This window comes from Zingiber officinale, chromosome 2A (genome assembly GCF_018446385.1).
Source record: "Zingiber officinale cultivar Zhangliang chromosome 2A, Zo_v1.1, whole genome shotgun sequence".
NCBI classification, from domain to species: Eukaryota; Viridiplantae; Streptophyta; class Magnoliopsida; order Zingiberales; family Zingiberaceae; genus Zingiber; species Zingiber officinale.
The window spans coordinates 108,385,223-108,407,073 of record NC_055988.1 but is presented as its reverse complement, the minus strand read 5'-3'; the positions used below and the strand labels follow the sequence as shown (position 1 = coordinate 108,407,073).

The window sequence follows — 21,851 nt, the reverse complement described above, 5'->3', positions numbered from 1 at the left end:
TCTTCGTCGATCGGACGGGTTAAATCATATCTCAAGGATGCAGTACACATCACGAGACCATCATGATCGTCCGATCGACAAAGGAACATGGGGGCAAACCATTTTGAGGACAGAGGATCTCAACTCCTAAAGCGAAGGGGACATGCAAGCATTCACAAGGTGACGCTAGTTTCTTACAACCAAAACAATCTCTGACAATCAACAGAGACTATTCTTCGACTACTAACAATCAGGAAGAGGGGTAGGCTTCAACCAACCGCTAACAATGACAAGTGAGGGTGGCAACAATCGAGAGCGCACAAATAAGAGAAGCAACAGCACAAACACAAAAATGAGAAGAGCAGCAACAACAAGCACACAAATGAGGAGAGCAGTGAGCAACGAACATGCAGGTGAGGGGAAGTAAATTTTAAATTTTTAATTGAAATCTTGGTTGATTAAAATATATATAAATTTATTTTAAATTTTAAAGATCATAAATAAAATATAATGATTTATTATTAATATTTATTATTATTATTATTATTTATTAAATCAATTTGATCATTCTATTAAATACGAAATTAAATTTAAAAATTTTTTTATAAGATGAATTGTATTATACTACAATCAATCTCAATCTAACAATTTTAATTCGAAATTAATTCTACATAAAATCACAATCCTACAAACAACGAATATAATATTAATATTAAAAAAATAAATGGTTATAATTTAGAAAATAATGAGTTAATAAATCAATTATTTTAAGTTATATTTTAATCCATAAATAAATAAACAATTTATTAACAAAAATGAAGCAAAATTTATCTGCCTTCTTTACTTTCTCAACTTTCTCCTATTAGTATTATGTAATTAGACAAAACTATTTACATTTTTTTTATTATAACGTTGTGCTAGACAAGAAAAAGAAACAAAGAAAAAAAACTACAGAAACAATTTAAAATCTAACTTGGGATGTTGATCCGTGCTAAATATATCAACTGAATTAACTAACAAGGATTAGTTTGGGATTAATAAAACCTAACTTGTCGACATTTTATTTATTTTTGCACAGTAGAAGCTTCGACGAAACTTACACATGAAACCTTCTCCAATAAGATATTATTTTGTAGACATCGTCTATTCAATTCTGATATACTTAAAAGATCACACTCACACAGTAATAATTGAGAAAGTTTAAGGCGTGAAAATGGTTGTTCAGATCAAATGAAAGGATTCAATAGATTACTTTTGTAAAATAATTCAAAAAAAAAATATCAAACGAAGCATTACTAAAAGTTTTGAACAGCCGCAACAACCAGCTAGAAACGAAGTAATAAAACTCTAGATTTGTAAACTATTAGAATTACATATTAATAAGTCAAAGAAAAGCAACACGTAATGTTAAGAAAAATCCATCGAGCCTTCTCGAAAAGCCTAAAGACAACATCGAACAGAGAAATCGCACTCATGCCCTCTCACCGCGGATACGACGAGCAAGCTGGATGTCCTTGGGCATGATGGTGACCCGCTTGGCGTGGATGGCGCACAGATTGGTGTCTTCGAAGAGGCCGACGAGGTACGCCTCGGCCGCCTCCTGGAGCGCCGCCACAGCCGAGCTCTGAAAACGGAGGTCGGTCTTGAAGTCCTGCGCGATCTCGCGAACGAGCCGCTGGAAGGGAAGCTTGCGGATGAGCAGCTCGGTGCTCTTCTGGTACTTGCGGATCTCCCTGAGCGCCACCGTCCCCGGGCGGAAACGATGGGGCTTCTTCACGCCGCCAGTCGCCGGCGCCGACTTCCTCGCCGCTTTTGTCGCCAGCTGCTTCCTGGGGGCCTTGCCGCCGGTAGACTTGCGAGCCGTCTGCTTTGTCCTCGCCATCGCTTGCCTAGCCGACGAGGAATCCACGAAACAAGGGCGAATTGAGGGATGGAGAGCAGGTACGGAGAGGTAAAGCGGCGAAGGGGGCGTTAAATAGAGGGGAAAAAAGGCGGGACTGGAATCACGAATTCGAAGGTTTCGAGATTTTAGGCGCTTTGTTCGTCGGATTAGATAATCTCGAACGGTTAGGATGAGTTTAGGGGATGGCGATCCGTGGGGTTCCTGCTGATTGGTTGTTCTTCATAAATTTGTATAAACCCATAAATCATTTTTTTAAAAAATATTTTGAAATACATATTCTAGGTTTTCTTTTATTTGTTAAAATATTTTATATAATTTTTAAAATTATATCAGTGATCTTAAATAAATAACAATTTTATTTTTTAAATTTATTTTTCGCTATTTTTATTGTTTTAAAATAATTTTGAACTCACGGCTTCGCCTTCGTCGCTTCGCCTCGGTTCAATCTATCGTTGTTCGGTCGGCGCCGCAAATCGCCGGCGACCTAAATTCGCCGTGGAGATTGGAGCGAGAGAAGAAGGGAGGACTTGTTCTGTAGGTGAGTTCGGCTTCCCGATATCAATTTTTGTCTCGTGGACTTGGGTTGGATTCGTGTATTGATAGAAACCCAGAGGCTTATCACGTGAAAGAATCGAAAGAGAAAAATGAAAAGGAAGATAGGGTGATCGCTTCGAGGGGATCGGCCTCCAATAATCAAATGAAATTAATTAACTAAAAGGGAAATTACATATCTTCTAAAATTACATAATGTCTCTTTAAATAGAGACCTAAACTACCTTTTCAAAAGAAAAAGTCTAAAAGAAAAATAAAATAAAAATACCTTAAAGGAAATAAAATATCATATTAAAACTTATCTAGAAGAAAAAAAGAAAATTCTAAAACTTAAAGGAAATAAAGTTAAATGATTTATTTGAATAGATCCATTAAAGGATTTTATTATTCCACCGTCCTTCAAAACAACCTTGTCCTCAAGGTTATTTATCAATAAACTCTGGAAATTTTTCTTTAATGGTATCATATAATTCCCATGTTGTATCATCGATAAATAAATTGTCCCATTGAATTAATAGTTCAACCGTTGCTTGATTGTTCTTCTTCACAAGTCTCCTTTCTAAAATAGATAAGGTTGAAATTTAACTTCGCCATCTGAATTCACTTCAGGAAGGTGTTGTTGAGGAGTAAATTTATCGCCTAGTTTCTTCTTTAATAAGACACATGAAATACAGGGTGTATTTTAGAATCTTGTGGAAACTCCAAGCGATAAGCAACAGGTCATTTCACAAAAAGAGAATGTTCACGTAAAAGAGTGAGTACTTTATGAAGGTGATGCAAATGATCTTCGTGTCACGCCCCGGGGAAGTCCATGTCTGAATAAATTTAGGCAGCACCTCCCCTGTACGGGTGATAATTTGAAACATTTCTACAGACACAATATACATCAGCCACAGGTGGCTGGAATATATACACAACCACGCAGTTATATATGCAGCCTACTCGGCTGATACCACAAAAAATACAGCCGCGCAGTTATATATAAATCTAATAGCCCACTCGGTTGTATCAAAACCAAACACAGCGGAAATCCAATAGACAACACATACAACTATAAACAAAAACTACTAGCCGGCTAGGCTTACACCACACAACAACACAACACTCCGGAAACAAAACCGGAACACAAAGCCAAATACACACATTCATATACCAAAATACAAATAAACAAAAATGGAGACAGGTCTTCTGATGTGACGTGGGGACCGGCAAGTAGGATACTCCAAGCAACTCCATAAACAACCAGGTACCTGAAAAAGATAGTGTCCATGGGGTGAGTTCAACAACTTAGCAGATACCAGTTGACATGTATAGTAAGATATAACAGACAATAATAACTATGGAGTACAGTCTCCTGGACAAAAGATGGAAATGCACAATAGAAAAGGCTGAAGAGAACTGTACTCACCAGGGCCTCCTATAGGAATAGTCAGGTCATCAGACAGAGAGTATCATAAATCTTGTATGCATATCAAACATATGCATCCATCCAAATGCAGCATATAAGTGCAACAAACACAATTAGTATATGCATCATTCATATGATGCCAATGACATGGTCACCCCTAACGCCAGTCAGCCATCTCACACACAATGGTGAGATCGAGTGGGTAGGGTTGTGACAACCGTGCACTCTGACGTCATTCTCCTGATGAGTGACCGAGTGGACGGGATGCTGTCGAAGTACACCTATCCTCCTACCCCAAATCATAAATGGGGGAGCGCAATGCTCTCATCTCCCAGTGCACAATGACGGGGAGGGATCCCGGGGTGCTAACACGCTGCAGTACACTACCCATGAGCGTCCCAACTTAGCACCACCGAGCAAACTGACGTGCTACCACAAGCATCACGCTACCTATGAGCGGACCAATGGAGCACCGATAGTGATGAAACTAGCGATGTGCTCAACAATAATGGAGCAGACTATCGCGCAGTATGCAATCATGCGAATGATGCATGACACTAAGCATGGCAATATCCTGAACCAATCCACATATATATAAAATGTGCACCCTAGTATCAATAAGTCATATCCGAAGATCTAAGGTACACAAGACAAGTATGGTATAAACAAAAACCTAGGTCCTGAACATAATAAGGTATGGTATGTCACTACCTCTATGAGCATATATATAATCATGTGGGTACTAACATAAAATGCATAACAGGTGAGCAAACAAGCATGTAACAGGTATCCGGTAGTGACATATCGAAACAAGAACGAACATAATTATTACTAAAGGCTATAACCTACTAAACATATCAACATGACATTATCAAAGATAAGTCAAGGTACCCGCCTCAAATAGCAAGTTCAATCCAGTCAAGTCCAACGTCGAGATGCTCGTCTCGTATCAAAGTCCTATAGTATATGGTATCCAGATTTAGCTAATTACATATAAATAAATTAGCTAAATCAAATCCTCGAGAAGCTAAAATAAATCCAGATCCAATTATAAACCCTAATTGGATCATCTAACTCCTCAATCATTTCTTAACTAATCCATTCAAATTAGGACTTGAAAAATAAGCATAATCCATCACAACAACTTAATCCAAATCAATTCATAAGAACTCACCCAAATTCAAGATGGTCACCGATGGCTCACGGTCAAAGGATTTCCCTGCCCAAAACAGAAAGACCGGTGCTGTGGATCACCAGTGAACAATGCTGGCCAAGCTACAAAAGCTGGTAGACAAACAAGCATAACCCACTACAAAAAAAACAGCTTTACCAACGGAAATTTCTATCCGTCGGTAGAGGGTGCATATTACCGACGGAATATTATATTTCGTCGGTAATATATACGTTAGCGACAGAATAAAAGATTCTGTCGGTAATGTACTAACATTACCGACGGAATATTTTATTCCGTCGGTAATGTACCGACATTACCGACGGAATTAAAAAATTCCATCGGTGATGTTTGTTTTTTTTTTAAAAATAGCTTTACCGGCGGAATCTAGATTCCGTCGGTAAAGCCAAAATAAATCCTAACCCGACCCCTTTTCCTTTCTTTCCACGCGCACAGCAGCATCTCGCCGATCTCCTTCCTCTTCCTCCTCCCCGATCTCGCCGGTAAGCTCCTTCCTCTTCCTCTTCCTCTTCCTCTTTTCTAGCTTCCTTTCTTTGTGGCCGCCAGCGCCCTACTGGCCTTTGTGTCGGCCGGCACTGGCAGTTGCCTACCGCCAGCAGCGTGGTGGTCGTTGTGGCGGCCGCCAGCGGCCACCAGGCTGCTGTAGCGGCCGCCTGGCCGCTGTGGCGGCCGCCAACGGCCTAGTGGTCGTTGTGGCGGCCGCAAGCGAGCTCCTGGCTGCTAGCGGGCTCCTGGCCGCTATGTTGTCCGCCAATGGCCTAGTGGCCGCTGTGCCGACCGCATGCAGCCTGGTGCCCGTTGTGCGGTCGCCGCTAGCCTCCTAGCCGCTGTGCCGGATGCCGGTGGCCTCCTAGCCACTGTGCCGGATGCCGGCGACCTCCTGGTTTGTGTGTCGGACGCCGGCGGCCTCCTGGCCGCTGTGCCGGATGCTACTGTGCCGGCTGCAGGTATGTCAGAACTGCTATGCTGACGGGTGTGTCAGATATATGCTGTTGTGCTGGCCTGTGCCAGTCATTTTTCTACTTGTTAATTTTTTGATAAATTTTGTGCTAAATTATTTTTATTTTGTAAACAGATAGCATTTGCTGCTCTTCTCCAGTACACATTCACATCTTCAGGTATATTTTAGTTTATTATATTTTATATATTATTTAATTTACATATATGTTATGTTCGTATCTTAATCTGTAACATAATATCATTCTTTTGTTTGTTTTGCATTTGTACGTTAATTTAAGATAATTTATAATTATCAATTTATTAGTTTTAGGTGAAAATATCTATGAATAAAGCTTGAATGTACAATCGATTAGAAAATGGATTTATTAGAAATGATTTTATTGCTGAAGTTGAAGAATTTGTCAACTATGCTAAAAGTCATCCAGAATGTATGAATGGTGCAGAATTAAAGTGTCCGTGCAATCATAAAAAAATGTCAAAATAGAACTTTCTGTGATGAAGATACTGTAAAAATGCATTTATGTAGGAATGGTTTTGTGCCAAATTACTACAATTGGTACTGTCATGGAGAACCTTATTTGTATGAACCAATTGGGTCTTCCGGTGGTTCATCATCTAGCACAACTTTTACTGCACATGACTCATCAACTTATGATATTGGAATGCAATCAATGGTTCACGATGCAATGAATGCCGCAGTTGATTATTCCAATATAAACGAAACACCTGCACCTGAATATTAGCAACTACATGAAATGTTAAAGGCTAGTGAAAGAGAAGTGTGGGAAGACATTCCCTCAGGTCACTCGCAATTATCAGCTACTGCAAGGTTGTTGAATATGAAAGCAGAACATCATTTTTCTGAAAGATGTTATGATGACATATGTCAATTAATATCAGAATTACTTCCTGCTGACAACATAATGACAGATAGTTTTTACAGTACCAAGAAATTGGTTAGAGATTTAGGTTTGCCAGTAGAAAAAATTGATTGTTGTGTAAACAACTGCATGATATTTTGGCATGAAGATAACGAACTGAGTGAATGCAAAATCTGTACTCACCCTCGTTATAAGAATGTTACCCGCATACTAGGGAAGAAAAAGAAAAATATTGCTTGGAAAGTGATGTATTATTTTCCTTTAATTGCTAGATTACAACGTTTGTATGCATCTGACGCTACAGCTTGTCACATGACGTGGCATCATGAACATGAGCATGAAGGAGGTATTATGTGTCATCCTTGTGATTGTTCTACATGGAAACATCTTGATATTGTATTTCCCTCGTTTGCAATGGAACCACGTAATGTGAGATTGGGACTTTCCGCTGATGGATTTCAACCATTTAGTCAATCGGGGCAGCAATATTCATCCTGGCCAGTTATATTTGTTGGTGCAATATCCCTCAGGTCAAGGTTGACCTGGTTAAAGCTTGAGTCTTGGTTTGGGTTTCAATGTTTGACAATACAAGACTTCGATGATATGGACAAATGCAGGTGCAATTGTTCATTTGGGGAGATTGTTTGATACAATTCCCGCTTGGTCAAGGTTGACCAGTTGAGATGTGAAGGAAAGTCAAGTAGGTCAAGGTTTACCGGATACTTGATCGGAAAGTCCTGGTGAGTGAAGCTAGGCAGTTGGAAAGACCTAGTGAGTAAAGCTAGGCAGTGAGGAAATCCTGGTGAGTGAAGCCAGGTGAAAGACCTAGTGAGTGAAGCTAGGCAAAAGGAAAATCCTAGTGAGTGAAGCTAGGTGAAAGACTTGGTGAGTGAAGCCAGGTAGAAGAGAAGTCCTAGTGAGTGAAGCTAGGCAAAAGGGAAGTCCTTGTGAGTGAAGCCAGGCATGGAGAAATCCAGATGGGTCAAGGTTGACCAGACATCTGGTGAAAGTCCAAGTAGGTCAAAGGGATTGATCAGATACTTGGCACGAGGAAGAAAAGTCCAAGTAGGTCAAAGGGATTGACCGGATACTTGGCAAGAAGGTAAAAGTGCAAGTAGGTCAAGGGAGTGACCGAATACTTGGCACGATGAGAAAAAATCCAAGTGGGTCAAAGGAATTGACCGAACACTTGGTGAGAGAGACCTAGCAGGTCAAGGGTGACCGGATACTAGGCATGATGAACCAACAGGTCATGGATTGACCGGATGTTGGTTTGGGGGCTTGAGACTTGGTTTTGGGCAAAAACCAAGTTTGGATCGATCAGCCGATCGATTGGCTAATGCCCAATCGATCGACCGATTGATTGGGAAGGTCCCCGCGACAAGCCTCGAGCGGGCAAGTCGCAGAGCGCACAGAATGCCTCTGGATCGATCAGTGGATCGATCCAGAGACCCCAATCGATCAGTGGATCGATTGGCACGTTTTTACGCGATAAAGGATGGATCGATTGGCCGATCGATCCAGGCATTTCCCGCAGAGCACAGAGGCGCTCTGGATCGATCCACTGATCGATCCAAAGCCTCCCCGATCGATTGGGAGCATTCCAATCGATCGGGATCCGACCGTTGGCATCGTATTTAGCTGCAGGCGCTCGATTCCTTCGGCAGATTTTCACCGATTCATTTCCGATCTTCACCAGCGACTCCACAACTCTCTCTCAAGTTCAGATCGCCAGTTCTTGAAGATTCTTGGTGGTTCTTCCAAGTCAAGAGGCGGATCAAAAGCAAGAAGAGAATTAGGGTTAGGGTTTATTGTAAGCTTTTACTTGTATTTCATATCCTTTCTTTTCTTCTTGTATTGAGAGTTTGTAAAGGCTTCTCTGCCTTCGGTAGTTATCGTAGAGGAGTGTTTCTCATAGTGGAGGGTGCGTGAGTGTGTGGATCCTTGGATTATTCACCTCTTGTGAGGTGGATACCAAGTAAAATCCATTGGTTAGCGTTGTATTTTATTTCTTTGTATTTTCCACTGCACATCTTTGAAGAAACAAGCAACGAAGAACATGGAGCACGCGCCGAGCTATTCCCCCCCCCCCCCCCCTCTAGCTACATTTTGGTCCCAACAAGTGGTATCAGAGTGAGGTCGCTCTTCACCGGAATCATCACCGGAAGGGGCAAACAAAACAAGCAAAGCTAGAGGGTGAAGAAGTTGGAGCAAATTCATCAAAGTCAAAGAATTCACGAAACTCAACTTCAAGATGCAATTCCAAGATGGACTTGGATTTGACACGAGGGTGGCTCCACCATACGCTTCAACAAGCTTCGATCTTTGGAAATCAAGGATCGAGAATTTCTTAATGGTGGAGATAGAGCAATGGTTTGCTCTTATGGAAGGCTTCGAAGCTCCAACAAATTCAAAGGGCAAAGTTCTCAAGAAAAGCAAATGGAGCCCAGAGCAAGTCCAAAGGTGCGAAGCAAATGACAAGGTAACCAAATTATTGGTTAATTTATTGCCTAGCACAATTCTATGGAAAATTGGAGAGTTCAAGGATGCAAAGGAGCTATGGAGCAAATTGGCATCAATTCATGAGATCCCCTCCACTGCACCAATCCAAGAAGAATTCAAAGAGGGCGACTCATTGGAGCAAAATCAAGAGGAAGAGGAAGAGGACTCCGAAGTTGAGAGATGCTCAACTTCTGAAGAAGAAGAAGTCCAAGAAGCATCATCCTCAAAAGAATACAACCAAAAGAACAAGGAATGAGCATATTCCTTGTTTAATATGCAAGAGGATGAAGAAGGTGAAGAACTCTCCACTTCTAGGATTGAGGGGGAGCAACTTTTGGTGACACCGGATCAGGATCAAGAAGAAGCCTCCACATCCGGGTCAAAAGACGAAGAGGATGAAGAAGCTTCCACCTCCACAAGTCAAGACAAATCAATAGGAGGGAAATCAATTTTGGATCAAGAAGAAGCCTCCACACCCGGATCAAATGGAGGAGCAAGTACCACCCCTACACAAGAAGGTACAAATAGTTCATTTAAAAATAAAAATCATATTATTTGTTTTGAGTGTAGGGAACACGGGCACTACAAGAGCAAGTGTCCTAAACTGGCCAAGAAGAAAGGCCAAATGGCACCTAAGGGCAAGGAGTGTTGGGACCGAAAAGTAGCTAGAGGGGGGGTGAATAGCTCGTTGCGCTCTTCGTGTGCTCTTCGTTGCTTGTTTCTTCAAGGATGTGCAGCGGAAATACAAAGAAACAAAATACACAATGCTAACAAGAGGATTTACTTGGTATCCACCTCACAAGAGGTGACTAGTCCAAGGATCCACACACTCACACACCCTCCACTATGAAATCACTCCTTTTCAGTAACTACTGAAGGCGGAGAAGCCCTACAACCCTTACAATACAAGAAGAAAGCAAGGGAAACAAATACAATAGATATCTTACAAGATATGGAATGAAAACCCTAACCCTAGCTTTCTTCTTCTTGCTTTTGATCCGCCTCTTGACTTGGGAGAACCTCCAAGAACTTCAAGAACTGGCGTGGAGAGCTCTGTGGAGTCGCTGGTGAAGATCTGAGCTTTGTCGTGGAAGCGATGCCGAAGGAAATGAACGTCTGTGGCTTAAATCGACGCTAACGGTCGAATCCCGATCGATTGGAATGCTCCCAATCGATCGGGGAGCCTTTGGATCGATCCACGGATCGATCCAGAGCACCTCTGTGCTCTGGAAAAACACCTGGATCGATCTACGGATCGATCCAGTGCTTATCGCGCGAAGCAGCAGCGTCCCAATCGATCCACTGATCGATTGGGACCTCTGGATCGATCCACCGATCGATCCAAAGGGGTTCTATTCGCAGGGATTCACCGGATCGATCGGCCGATCGATCCAGATCTTCTGGATCGATCCACTTATCGATCCAGATCTGCTGGATCGATCCACTGATCGATCCAGATCTGCTGGATCAATCGGCTGATCAATCCAAATCTGCTGGATCAATCGGCTGATCAATTCAGATCTGCTGGATCAATCGGCTGATCAATCCAGATCTTGGTTTTTGCCCAAAACCAAGTCCAAAGCCTCCTAAACCAACATCTAGTCAACCATGACTTGTTGGTACATAAGACCTAGCATCCGGTCACCCTTGACCAGCGGGGACTCTCTCACCAAGTGTCTGGTCAATCCCTTTGACCCACTTGGACTTTTCTCTTCTTACCAAGTATCCGGTCAATTCCTCTGACCTACTTGGACTTTTCTTCCTCGTGCCAAATATCCGGTCAATCCCTTTGACCTACTTGGACTCTCACCAGATGTCTGGTCAACCTTGACCCATCTGGATTTCTCTTGTCTGGCTTCACTCACCACGACTTTCCCAATTGTCTAGCTTCACTCACTAGGTCTTTCACCTGGCTTCACTCACCAGGATTTTCCTCCTGCCTAGCTTCACTCACTAGGACTTCCCAATTGCCTAGCTTCACTCACTAGGTCTTTCACCTGGCTTCACTCACCAGGATTTTCCTCTTGCCTAGCTTCACTCACTAGGTCTTTCACCTGGCTTCACTCACCAGGATTTTCCTCTTGCCTAGCTTCACTCACTAGGACTTCCCAATTGCCTAGCTTCACTCACTAGATCTTTCACCTGGCTTCACTCACCAGGATTTTCCTCCTGCCTAGCTTCACTCACTAGGTCTTTCCTTCTGCCTAAACATCCCAGTTAGGACTTCCCAATCAAGTATCCGGTCATCCTTGACCTACTTGACTCTTCTTCAATCAACCTTGCATTGTCAAACATCGAAACCCAAACCAAGACTCAAGCTTGGTCAACCAGGTCAACCTTGACCTAAGGGATGTTGCACCAACAATCTCCCCCTTTTTGATGTTTGACAATACCAACACTATCACTTACAATACCACATGTAAGTTAGGCTAATCCCATAGCCTAAACCTTCTTCATGCCACTAGGTAATGAATACATAAGTTAAGCCCTTCATTCTCCCCCTAAGAGGGCAAACTCCCTCTAGGTGATAAAAGCCTAACTTACTCCCTTTCATTCTCCCCCTATTGGCAAACATCAAACCATGCCCCATTTTTGGGCACACATCAACAAATTCACTTGTTGAAAACTCTCCCCCTGAAGAGTTGCTCATCGTTGTTCACAACTTCACTCGTTGTGATCAACACGATAATGAAGGTCCCATACCCTTCATTATCCTTAACCCTACATTCTCCCCCAATGTAGGCAAATGCCCATCCTTGAGCATTATCCACTTGAAACCACTTGAACAATGAGGATATCCACTCCCCATTAAAGTTCAAACGCTCAACCTTGAGCATGTTCTTAACGGAAGGTTAACCACCTTCCAAGGTTTATGAAAAATAATTTTTATGTCTTTAAAGAGTCCCTCCCCCTAAAGACATGGTGGTAACTTCTGTCATTGCACCAACAATGACTTGGAATCCCTAAAACTTTAGGAAACCCAATTTTAGAAGTTTTGAGGTTCAAATATTCAAGATTTGAAACAAACCTCAACCTAAACTTCAACTTAGCCTTCCTTAACCAATCCATCCTTGTTTTCCACACGAAAACACCCGTTTTATGTATACAAATGTATTTTCAGGGGTTTAGAATGGTTACCTAGACTAAAATAGGTTCAAAGATGCTGAAATCAGACCTTCCCAGCCAAAATCAGCATCTTCGATCGATTGGAGTTGGGTTCCAATCGATTGACCCCTGCTGAATCGATCCACTGATCGATTCAGTCTTCTTGGATCGATCGGCTGATCGATCCAACGAGCTTCTGCTCGCGAGAAATGTCTTCTCAATCGATCGGCTGATCGATTGAGGCACTCCAATCGATCCATGGATCGATCGGAGCTCTGATAGTTGTTGAATTTCAACTTCAGCCAACTTCAGAAATCCCTAGAAAATTCTACAAAAATCCAAAAATCATGAAATTTTGTGTAGACATTATTTAGGGCATACTTTATCATGGAAAAATAGTTTTCTATGAAAATACATCATATTTTCAAAGATTGACATAAGCTTGAAAACTTGCTAAAACTTTAGCGTTTTCTTCAAGTTTGTGTCTAACTATTCAATGGTGATTACTATCAAAAGATAGTCTTCACCAAGGTTTTCCAAAAGCCTTTTAAAATAATTTTCAAAACCAATATCCCATCACATTCCTTGGGCTTAATGCACATAACTTGTACATTAGCTTTCCCAATGATGGGAAAACACATAACTATGTGTTTTGATGAACCTAAAACTCAAAAGAATGCACTAAATCAACATCATGAGTTTTATTCATCTTCCTAACATCTCACCTGTATCTAATGTGCACTAAAACACATACAAGTCACCTTATAGTCCTTGTGAGATGTGAGATTTTAGTTTTGCCATATTCTAGGAATCATGCATATCTATCTAGGCATTTTAGAGATATTAGACATCCACCTAGGATGTCACTTGTTAATAAGTGTTGTTAAATGCCATTTGTCCTTAATTACAAGGAATTAAACTTAATGCATGATTATGTTATGGCATACATCAAAAGGAAATAATTTTCAAAAGAAAATATCCTATAACTACATGATGTATGAATGTCATGACATGGTATTTTTGGATTTTTCATAATAAAACATAAAAAAAAATAAAACATGATGCCATGGCATATAATGGGCAAGTAATCATGACAAGGTTTAGCATAAATAAAATATACCTAGATTACCTTTCTAAGTATCCTTAACCACTTAGCTAACTCAAAATATACCACTTGTTTTAACTTAAAACGTTAAACCTAGATTATCCTAAATGCTTCAAAGAAATGCCAAAATCTAAATTGACATTTCTATTTCTCTTGATTTGTTTATGCCACTTAAAAATTAAGCATATCCTCAAATGTTGGCATATTCCATTTTTCCTCAAGAGTAATCACATAAATCAAGGCCCGGATTGTCTCAAATTTCTAGGAGAATACCAAAATCCCAACTTGGTATTTCTCTAGGTTTTCCCAATTTATGCCATTTTAAGATAAAATCAATTTTTCCACCATTAGGCACATTTTACTCTTTCAAGGAGTAAATAAAAATTCCATTTCATTTTCAAAGGTTAACAAAAACCTTGAAAATGCTCCTTGAGTGTCAATTTCCTCAAAGTTGGGTTAACTACCCTTCTAATCGGAGTTGACACTCTCTAACCCATCTATGGGGTAGAGAAGATACTCCTAGGAACCCAACACCTATTGGTGCTCCTTGGATGCTCTAGGTACTCACTAGGGATAACTTCCCTAGATACCTTCCTAGTGACCTTGTTGGGCTTCTTAGAAGCCTTAGTTACATTTTCTACGTCAACTCTAGGGATAGCCTCCCTTGTGACCTTGTTAGTGACTTTCTTAGACTTCTTATAAGTCTTAGTCACTTTGGTTGCAAAGATACTTCTAGGGATATCTTCCCTTGTATCCTTGACTTGACCTCTAGACTTAGGGTTTGTTCTATAACTATATGGAACCCTATGATAACTAGGTACATCCCTTTTTGCTTTGGGTTTGTATCCCAAACCTCTATGGCCATTTGATGACTTTTGTACCCGTAGACCTAGATTTTTATCCTTAGACCCTTGTGTCATATTTGTGATTTTTCTAAGGGTCTTCTCTAATTTATCAAGTCTTGACCTCAAGACTTGATTTTCCTTCCATAATCCCTCAACCATAGATTTTTCACTAAAATCATGATTTTTCTTCTTCTTAGGTACATACCTAGAATCCTTAGGGTTCTTACCTAAGTTTCTATCTACCTTTCTAACCCTAGATTGAGAGGTTTTGGCATGATAAGCTACATGATTTTCCTTAACGCTATCATGCTTCCTATTTTCATGGTAAATAGCATTAAAATGATATAAATTTGACCTAGCATGCTTTTTACCATTTTGCAAGGAAATAGGCTCAATAAAAGATACCTTCTTTTTTACCTTGGAGGATCCCCCTTGAGTTGAGCTTCCTCCGTAAGCCTTGACTACCTTCTTCCCATTAGGGCATTGACTTCGGTAATGCCCCTTTTGATTGCAAGAGAAGCACACAATGTGCTCCCTGCTCTTCTTTGTTCCGGGTATGGTCTCCTTGGGCTTCTCCTTGCCCTTTAATGCCACTTAGTCCTTCTTCTTGGCCAATTTAGGGCATTTGCTCTTGTAATGTCCATGTTCCCTACATTCAAAGCATATAATATGATTTTTATTATTAATTGAAATGTTTATACCTTTTTGTGTAGGGATGACACTTTCTCCTTTGGATCCGGAGGTAGAAGCTTCCTCTTGATCCGAAGATGATATTCCTCCATTTGATTTTGCTTGACTTGTGGAGGTGGAAGCTTCTTCATCCTCTTCTTCTCTTGACCCGGATGTAGAGGATTCTTCTTGCTCTTGTTCCGGTGGAGGGGATGACAAGAAGCTTTATCCTCTTGTACATGAAACAAGGAATATACTCCTTCCTTGCTCTTTTGATTGCTCTCCTTTGAGGATGAAGCTTCTTGGACCTCCTCTTCGGAGGTTGAGCATCTCTCAACCTCGGAGTCCTCCTCTTCTGGGTTTTGATCCATTGAGTCGCCCTTTTTGGATTCTCCTTGATTTGGTACAGTGGAGGGGATCTCATGAATCCTTGTCAATTTGCTCCAAAGCTCCTTGGCATCTTCAAACTCTCCAATTTGCTCTAGGATGTTGCTTGGCAATAAATTGACCAAAAGCTTGGTCACTTTGTCATTGGCCTCACATCTTTGGATTTGGTCTTGGCTCCACTTGCTCCTCTTGAGTACTTTGCCCTTGGAATTTGTGGGAGCTTCAAAACCTTCCATGAGAGCAAACCATTGCTCTATCTCCACCATTAAGAAGTTTTCGATCCTTGATTTCCAAAGATCGAAGCTTGTAGATGTGTATGGTGGAGGCACCCTCATGTCGAATCCGAGTCTATCTCGGAATTCCATTTGAAGTTGAGCTTCTTGTGATGAAGTCTTCGACTTGTAGAATTGCTCCAACTTCTTCACCCTCTAGCTTTGCTTGTTTTGTTTGCCCCTTCCGACGATGATTCCGGTGAAGAGTGGCCTCGCTCTGATACCACTTGTTGGGACCGAAAAGTAGCTAGAGGGGGGGTGAATAGCTCGTTGCGCTCTTCGTGTGCTCTTCGTTGCTTGTTTCTTCAAGGATGTGCAGCGGAAATACAAAGAAACAAAATACACAATGCTAACAAGAGGATTTACTGTATCCACCTCACAAGAGGTGACTAGTCCAAGGATCCACACACTCACACACCCTCCACTATGAAATCACTCCTTTTCAGTAACTACTGAAGGCGGAGAAGCCCTACAACTCTCACAATACAAGAAGAAAGCAAGGGAAACAAATACAATAGATATCTTACAAGATATGGAATGAAAACCCTAACCCTAGCTTTCTTCTTCTTGCTTTTGATCCGCCTCTTGACTTGGGAGAACCTCCAAGAACTTTAAGAACTGGCGTAGAGAGCTCTGTGGAGTCGCTGGTGAAGATCTGAGCTTTGTCATGGAAGCGATGCCGAAGGAAATGAACGCCTGCGGCTTAAATTGACGCTAACGGTCGAATCCCGATCGATTGGAATGCTCCCACTCGATCGGGGAGGCTTTGGATCGATCCACGGATCGATCCAGAGCGCCTCTGTGCTCTGGAAAAATGCCTGGATCGATCCACGGATCGATCCAGTGCTTATCGCGCGAAGCAGCAGTGTCCCAATCGATCCACTGATCGATTGGGACCTCTGGATCGATCCACCGATCGATCCAGAGGGGTTCTGTTCGCAGGGACTCACCGGATCGATCGGTCGATCGATCCAGATCTTCTGGATCGATCCACTTATCGATCCAGATCTGCTGGATCGATCCACTGATCGATCCAGATCTGCTGGATCAATCGGCTGATCAATTCAGATCTGCTGGATCAATCGGCTGATCAATCCAGATCTTAGTTTTTGTCCAAAACCAAGTCCAAAGCCTCCTAAACCAACATCTAGTCAACCATGACTTGTTGGTACATAAGACCTAGCATCCGGTCACCCTTGACCAGGAAGGACTCTCTCACCAAGTGTCTGGTCAATCCCTTTGACCCACTTGGACTTTTCTCTTCTTGCCAAGTATCCGGTCAATCCCTCTGACCTACTTGGACTTTTCTTCCTCGTGCCAAGTATCCGGTCAATCCCTTTGACCTACTTGGACTCTCACCAGATGTCTGGTCAACCTTGACCCATCTGGATTTCTCTTGCCTGGCTTCACTCACCATGACTTTCCCAATTGCCTAGCTTCACTCACTAGGTCTTTCACCTGGCTTCACTCACCAGGATTTTCCTCTTGCCTAGCTTCACTCACTAGGACTTCCCAATTGCCTAGCTTCACTCACTAGGTCTTTCACCTGGCTTCACTCACCAGGATTTTCCTCCTGCCTAGCTTCACTCACTAGGTCTTTCACCTGGCTTCACTCACCAGGATTTTTCTCCTGCCTAGCTTCACTCACTAGGACTTCCCAATTGCCTAGCTTCACTCACTAGGTCTTTCACCTGGCTTCACTCACCAGGATTTTCCTCCTACCTAGCTTCACTCACTAGGTCTTTCCTTCTGCCTAAACATCTCAGTTAGGACTTCCCAGTCAAGTATCCGGTCATCCTTGACCTACTTGACTCTTCTTCAATCAACCTTGCATTGTCAAACATCAAAACCCAAACCAAGACTCAAGCTTGGTCAACCAGGTCAACCTTGACCTGAGGGATGTTGCACCAACAAGGAGAAGCCCAAAGAGACCGGAACCATTTCTTGCAATCAAAAGGAACATTATCGGAGTCAATGTCCCAAGGGGAAGAAAGCAGTCAAGGCTCAAGGGGGAAGCTCAACTCAAGGGGGAGCTTCCAAGGTAAAAAGGAAGGTAACATTTATTGAGCCTACCCCTTTAAATAATGGTAAAAAGCATGCTAGTTCTAATTTATATCATTTTAATGCTATTTACCATAAAAATAGGAAGCATGATAAAGTTAAGGAAAATCATGTAGCTTATCATGCTAAAACCTCTCAACCTAGGTTTAGAAAGGTAGATAGAAATTTAGGCAAGAACCCTAAGGATTCTAAGTATTTGCCTAAGAAGAAGAAAAATCAAGGTTTTAGTGAAAAACCTAAGGTTGAAGGATTATGGAAGAAAAATCAAGTCTTGAGGTCAAGACTTGACAAATTAGAGAGGACTCTTAGAAAAATCACAAATATGACACAAGGGTCCAAGAGTCAAAACCTAGGTCTAGAAGTATCAAAGTCATCCAATGGTCATAAGGGTTTGGGATACAAACCTAAAACCAAGAAGGATGTAATTTTTACCATAGGATTCCATATAGTTATGGAAGCAACCCTAGGTCTAGTGATCAAGTCAAGAATACTAGGAATGTTGTTCCTAAGAGTATTTTTGCCACAAATGTGACTAAGACTTCTAAGAAGTATAAGAAAGTCACTAAGAATGTCACAAGGGAAGAAATCCCTAGGGTTGACCTAGAAAATGTGACCAAGGCTTCTAAGAAGCCAAACAAGGTCACTAGGAAGGTATCTAGGGAAGTTATCCCTAGTAAGTACCTAGAGCATCCAAGGAGCACCAATAGGTTTTGGGTTCCTAGGAGCATCTTCTCTACCCCATAGATGGGTTAGAGAATGTCAACTCTAAGTGAAAGGGTAGTTAATCTACTCATGAAGAAGTTGACACTCATGGAGTATTTTCAAGGTTATTGATCCTGTCTGAATCACTGAACCAACGGACGCTGGGCACGTGGCGTTCTCCTAGTTGCTGACGCAGATCTCCGACTGGTCGTGTGGATCTCCGGCGAACCTGCAAAGAAGTCGGGCCGGGAAAGGGTTCCCGGCGGTGACCCTCCGACGCTCAAGTCAGGTAGACAGAAAACAAGAAGGTGGCTTCCAGGATCAGAGATTTCATACCTCCGGCGAAGTCTAATGGCCTTTATATAGAGCCACAGGAACTTGATGCACACAAACCGAGGTGTACATGTGTCATATCCTATACCGCAGCATGGGCTTGTCAGAAGAGCATGTCTGACTCCATACCGCTACAGTCTGAGCGTCTCCTTGATGGGACAGCAAAACATTCAATCGCACCATACTGAGTATGGTCTGGTCTTCGAACATGCCTGTTGTCAGCAACAGGGGTTACTGAGATGACGTTCACACTGTCCTCTACTCTTTGACTTCCTCTTCTCGGATCGACCATCAAGCCGCTCGGCTAGAGCATTCGTCTCTCGTCCGGAATAGGTGGTCATCCGTCCGGGAAGGTTGAGGGTTGTCCGTCCGCTCGGCTCGTATCGCCTGAAACCCTGGCTGAGCGGACAACCGCTCGGCCTTCACTCTTGATTCGCAATGCGGCCGAGCGGACTATCCGCTCGGCCATATGATCCGAGCGGACAACTGCTCGGCCATATGATATTTTTCCCTTGGAAATTTGGGTTCACGGCCAACTGGTTACTCTCTCGGGTGAAAATCATTGCCTAGTGCTCGGCCTATCCCGCCCGTTCGTCGAACCCATGGGATTGACCCTCCTTTGACTGTTGACCTCCACGCGTCGTTGACCTTTCCCTCATGAGGGTCCTCCGGCCTTACCACCAGATCACTTGTCTCCCCCTCAAGTCTAGTCGAAGGAGGCGGAGTCCGATTGACTGGACTGCCGGTCTGACTGAGTGACCACCACTATGCTGGGCCCGAGAAGGTTCATCCGTTCGGCTTACCTTCTTCTTCATGCCCGTTTGGCGCTATCATGCTAACGCGTTCAATATCCCCTCGGAATTCACGCCGAATCTTCTCCATTAACGCCAAGCACGCGCACTGCGCGCGGTAATGGGCGTTAATTAAATGAGCCCTGTGTCCTGCTGTCACGTGGCACTCCTGCTGTCGTCATCGTACGGCGCTGGCCTCACCTCCGATGGGACAGCCGACGTTTGAAATAAGCGACTGGATGACAGCCTCATTTTTTATGACCTGAATCGGACGACCGGCGCTATTCGAGGCCAACGTTATAAAGCTCCCGATATCTCCTTTCCGCCGTATTTCTGCTCCATCGCACTTAGATGCCCTGCTGCTTCTTTTTGCTTCGACGACTCTGTTTCTCAGCTCTCCGACGACCGCATAACCCCTTTCGATCATCCTTTTACTCGTAAGCCCTTCTTTTCTTCACTTCCTCATTCCTCTACGCTTTCTGTTAGCTGCCCTTGTCGTTCTGCCACCTTTCTTCCCTGCTTGATTTCCCTTTCTTTTAGTCCCGTATTTCTTTAGCCAACCGCCGGCGCTCCTGGTCTTTGGTACACGACCATGGAGAGCCGGTTTGACGAGGAGGACACCCTGCGCCTCACTCGGACGTATGACCTGCCTGCCGACCACCACATAGATTAGCCACACCAACCGACCGGCCTCATGACCCGTCGCCCGGCACCGTTATCTTTTTCCGAGACCAATTTTTGGCCGGGCTGCGATTTCCTCCACATCGATTCTTCATACAAGTGTGCAACTACTTTCGCATCCCACTCGGCCAGCTAGTTCCGAACTCCATTAGGCTACTGAGCGGGGTGGTAATTCTCTTTAAACTGAACGGCATCCCCTTGGACCCCAAAGTTTTCCACTACTTCTACTATCCTAAGCAAGCCGAGTGGGGTACCTTCGTTTTCCAATCTAGCATAGGTTTTGTTCTCTTCGATAATATGCCGACCTCCAACAAACACTGGAAGGAGCATTTTTTCTATATGCGTTTCCCCGAGCCACCGGCTTTCCGTATCAAATGGCAGACGGCGATGTCGGCACAACCGGAGCTCGACAAGTTTAGGGGTGATCCGACCTATCTTCATGCAGCCGACCGGCTGGTCGGCCAGCGCTACCACATCGACAAGCTGCTCCTTCCGGGAGTGCTGTATATATTCGGCTTGTCCCCCGTCCCAGCCGACTTACCTTGCAGCATGAGTAAGTGCTCTTATCGTCCTCTTTCTTTTGTTCTAACTGATTTATTCTTTGCTTCTGCAGCCGAAGTCATGTGGCGCGCCAAGGCCACCGAGCGGCTGAAATTGAGAGCCGCTGAGATTGAGGCGGCGAAGAATAAGGAAGTCGTCGAACGGGGATTGGTCCTGGTTGGCTCAGCAGCTGGAGGGGGTGAGGGGACTCAGATGGTCCCCGAAGCCGTAACCGCTTCTGTCTCTCTAAACGAGGCTGGAGGCGATATCACGTCCTCTGCTCAAGCCGAGGTAGAGGGCCGCTCGACAGATGAGGTTCCTCTAGCGACTCGGAAACGCAGACGGCAAGAGCAAGCCTCTCAGCCGACCCCATCCGATGAGCAGCGTTCCGAGCGAGGTGGTGAGGCTCCCTTGATTTCCGGAGTGGTTTCCACGGAGAGCACCCCGACGCCGCTCGGCTCCCCTCGGGCTGCCTCCGAGGTGCCGCCTACTAGTCCTCCTCGGACCCTGCGTCGCCTAAGACGATTGGGCGACCGTCCTTCCACAATTGGCGAGCCGTCTGGCACAGCAACTGCACCCCAAGATGATCCGAGCGGCCCGCGGTTGATAAAAACTGTTCTGCGATTTCCATCGGAGGAATATTTATTGGCTGTCGATCGGCCAACGGTTCCCGAGCAGCAGATCACTCTTACGGGTCCACTCGCCAAAGCCTGGGAGGATGCTCGGCTTCATATCGCTCTTATGACTCCCAGTCAACTAGGCGATAGCAATTTGCAACAGGCGACTGGGGTATATCCTTTGTCTTGCTACTTACTTTGATTTAACTTCTGACTCGATCATATCCATTTGTAGAACTGGGTGGAGCAGATTGCTATCAGCAATCGCCTAGCCGAGCTGGAGGACGAGCTGAAAAAGCTCAAAGCTTCAGGGGAAAGCAGAGGCCAATCCACGGCCACTCTGGAGAAGGCCAAGAAGCTACTGGA

General features: G+C 43.5%; 1 protein-coding gene across 1 annotated transcript; it reads right to left on the bottom strand.

Annotated features, from left to right (window-relative positions):
• Nucleotides 1–1,305: 1,305 nt before the first annotated feature.
• On the bottom strand, nt 1,306–1,955 carry LOC122041893 (histone H3.2). The gene has a single exon (XM_042601755.1). The coding sequence runs from the start codon at nt 1,859–1,861 to the stop codon at nt 1,451–1,453; it is 411 nt and encodes a 136-aa protein (XP_042457689.1). The 5' UTR covers nt 1,862–1,955; the 3' UTR covers nt 1,306–1,450.
• Nucleotides 1,956–21,851: the final 19,896 nt, after the last annotated feature.